This window comes from Etheostoma cragini, chromosome 12, assembly GCF_013103735.1.
Source record: "Etheostoma cragini isolate CJK2018 chromosome 12, CSU_Ecrag_1.0, whole genome shotgun sequence".
NCBI lineage: Eukaryota > Metazoa > Chordata > Actinopteri > Perciformes > Percidae > Etheostoma > Etheostoma cragini.
Genome location: NC_048418.1, coordinates 18,393,715 through 18,396,471, shown reverse-complemented (window position 1 = coordinate 18,396,471; position 2,757 = coordinate 18,393,715). Strand labels below are relative to the sequence as shown.

General features: G+C 39.1%; 1 protein-coding gene across 1 annotated transcript in view; it reads right to left on the bottom strand.

Annotated features, from left to right (window-relative positions):
* The window catches only part of clstn2 (calsyntenin 2), a 175,810-nt gene extending 175,339 nt beyond the window's left edge, over positions 1-471 (bottom strand). The window contains exon 1 of the mRNA XM_034886794.1: positions 262-471. Coding sequence (XP_034742685.1) covers positions 262-334 — 73 coding nt within the window. The 5' untranslated portion in view covers positions 335-471. The remainder of the gene's footprint in view (positions 1-261) is intronic.
* Positions 472-2,757: the final 2,286 nt, after the last annotated feature.

Genomic DNA, 2,757 nt, shown 5'->3' with positions numbered 1-2,757 from the left:
CCAAGTAAGTACGTAGTGTACGAAGTGCACTTCCGTTAGTGCACTAAGGGAAGTGCGCGATTTGGAACACACTATAAGGCTACTGACTATTCAGCAGAACTTAACTAAAGACAAGCAAAAACAAATATCTAAACGGCGACGAAGTTGCTGGACGGACGGTTGGTGCTCCTTGCTAACTTGTGCAACTCAAACGCGAAAAAGCAGTCAAACATTTCGAAGCCAAATTTGCTTTTTTCATCTTTTTCTTTTTCATGTTCCTACCTTTTCCGCCGAGAGCCCAGGAGTGGCCCCAAATGAGGCAAAACAGCAAAAAAGGGATCCCGAGTATTTGCATGGTTGTCGAGCAGTGTTGGTGATGTCTCCCCGTCCTCTCCCAAACAGAAATCCTGGATCACCTCCCAAGCGCAAGGATGTTTTCAACTGGTCGGTAGCGCGAGTGATACTTGAAATGTAAAGAGACATTCACTGTGTACTGTGTGCAAAGAAAGAGAGAAAAATACTGACGTTGAAGCGCGTCAAGTAAACACATTTCCGGGTTTCTTTTCAAAATAAAACACAATCGACTGTTTATGTTGAATAATGCCAAATAAAGGTATCACAACAAGGCTGCATTTATACAGGATGAAAACTAAATAATTTCAAATGCATATTTTTACAGTTTTGTGACTATGGGTGCACTATAAAGTTGTTCTCCAAGCATGACAAATTGTACACATTTATTTTGGAGTATAAAAACATCCTTTTCCTGCTAAATCTGGCTTCATTTGGCAAACTTGACATAGTTTATGATCGAGAAGAAGCAAGTGTTAGAAATGAGGGAATATAGGGAGGGGATCTGTGTGTGTGTGTGTGTGTGTGTGTGTGTGTGTGTGTGTGTGTGTGTGTGTGTGTGTGTGTGTGTGTGTGTGTGTGTGTGTGTGTGTGTGTGTGTGTGTGTGTGTGTGTGTGTGTGTGTGTACTGGTAGTTTGGTGTTAATAGGGAAAGTGATAGATTTTGACACCCCAGGAAATGGCTGCTGTAACCGATAATTTGCTGTCAGTGATTTTTTTCTCAATAGAAATATAGCTACAGTTATTTAATCAATTCAATAAACCCCAAGCTATGGCAAGGTAGGAAACCAGAAGCTTACCACAATCCCAGAAAATTAAGCAAGAGGTGATTTATTATGAGAGCCAGAGGATCACAAAACCAAGAGCACACAGGGAACACTTCTTTTATAGTGATTCAGTTTTTCAACACAGGAAACAGCTTCTAAATCTGTGTTCCGATCCTGAAGGCTTGTGACCCCTAAAGTAAAATAAATCGACTACTACTACTGTCGGAACAGGTAAAATTACCAAGTTATTCACAAGATGTTTTTTGAGGGACATTTGCTCATTATCATAATAATAAAAGAGGATAGGTAGCATTTGATCTTAAATCAGGTGCCATTAAGATAGTCAGATTAGTCAGCAACCCACGTGCATCCTTCAGTCAGTTTAGTAGCACATTAATTGCCTGTGTATAAGTCAGGCTGCATTTGTGGAATGTAAAATTAATATATACTTTAATTAAAAAGTTACATGAACAGTGTAAGGACAGCAATAGTCCTTTCATAATCAAATTAAGCAGCTGCCACAGTATGGTGTTTTTTTTCCAGCTGTATCCTCCTAACAAGAACCCAAACAGCGCAGCTATACTCCCCCTCACAGATTTGAGTCTTTCAGTTTTCACCCTGTGGCAGAATCACTGGTTTCCTCTAACGGCCGTATGTTCTTCAATTATTCTCCCATGCTTCTTCGTCTGTTGGGTGTGGGTGTGTGTTCTGGGGATTAAAGAGAGAGAGGGCAGACCTCAAGCGAGTTAAGAGGATAACAAACACACACCCACACACACACACACACACACACGCACATGCAGACCAACACATGCAGGACCACATTTACATGCACACATAGTCACTTACACACATACTCCCAATTGGCAGTTTCCATGGGTAGTGCCAGCTAAATTAGAGCAGCGCGGTGACAGGGAAAAATAGTGTAATGAGCAGATTGTCCTTCTACCAAGCTATCAGCTCAGTAATCATCCAGGGGACAGAAGGAGAAATTCACTGTAGCTTCACTGAAGTCTGTTTTTGACAAATACACATTTATTCTCAACATTTTATACAAGTTTATATGGAGGTTGCCTTTCAGATTGTCTATTTTTTAGTTTTTCTGGCAAATCCAAAGCGTTTATAAATAAATTGGATAATTGGAACACGTCACGTGACATGAAGCTTGAACATTTACATATGTGACCATCCTTAAAAACAATGTAAACAAACGTACATGAAGAAAAAGATAGAGAAGAAATAAAGAAAGAACAAAAGAGAAGAAAGAAGAGGACAACAACAACAATGATAAAAACAAATAAATAAAAACATGCAAAACTCAAAATCCACCAAACCTCCCACCCCAAGTTTGTCCACCTTTCTCCATCAATGTATCACATAAAACAACTTGTCTCTGCACCTTCACATTGTTGCACCAGTACAACTGCTTAGAAAAAAAGAAAAGTTTTGTTTCTCTCCAAGCGGTAGAGCTCAAAGCTACATTATCAAGATATGAGAGGATATGACTCAACAGTTCATGATTGCTAAATTATTCATCTCATTAACAAATAGATTAATTCATTAAGATATTGGATCCTCACTGTAATAAGAACTTTAAAAAGCACAAAATCTACAAATGTTTACAGTGGGATCTTGGAAAGTTCAAGCAGTATGTTAACAT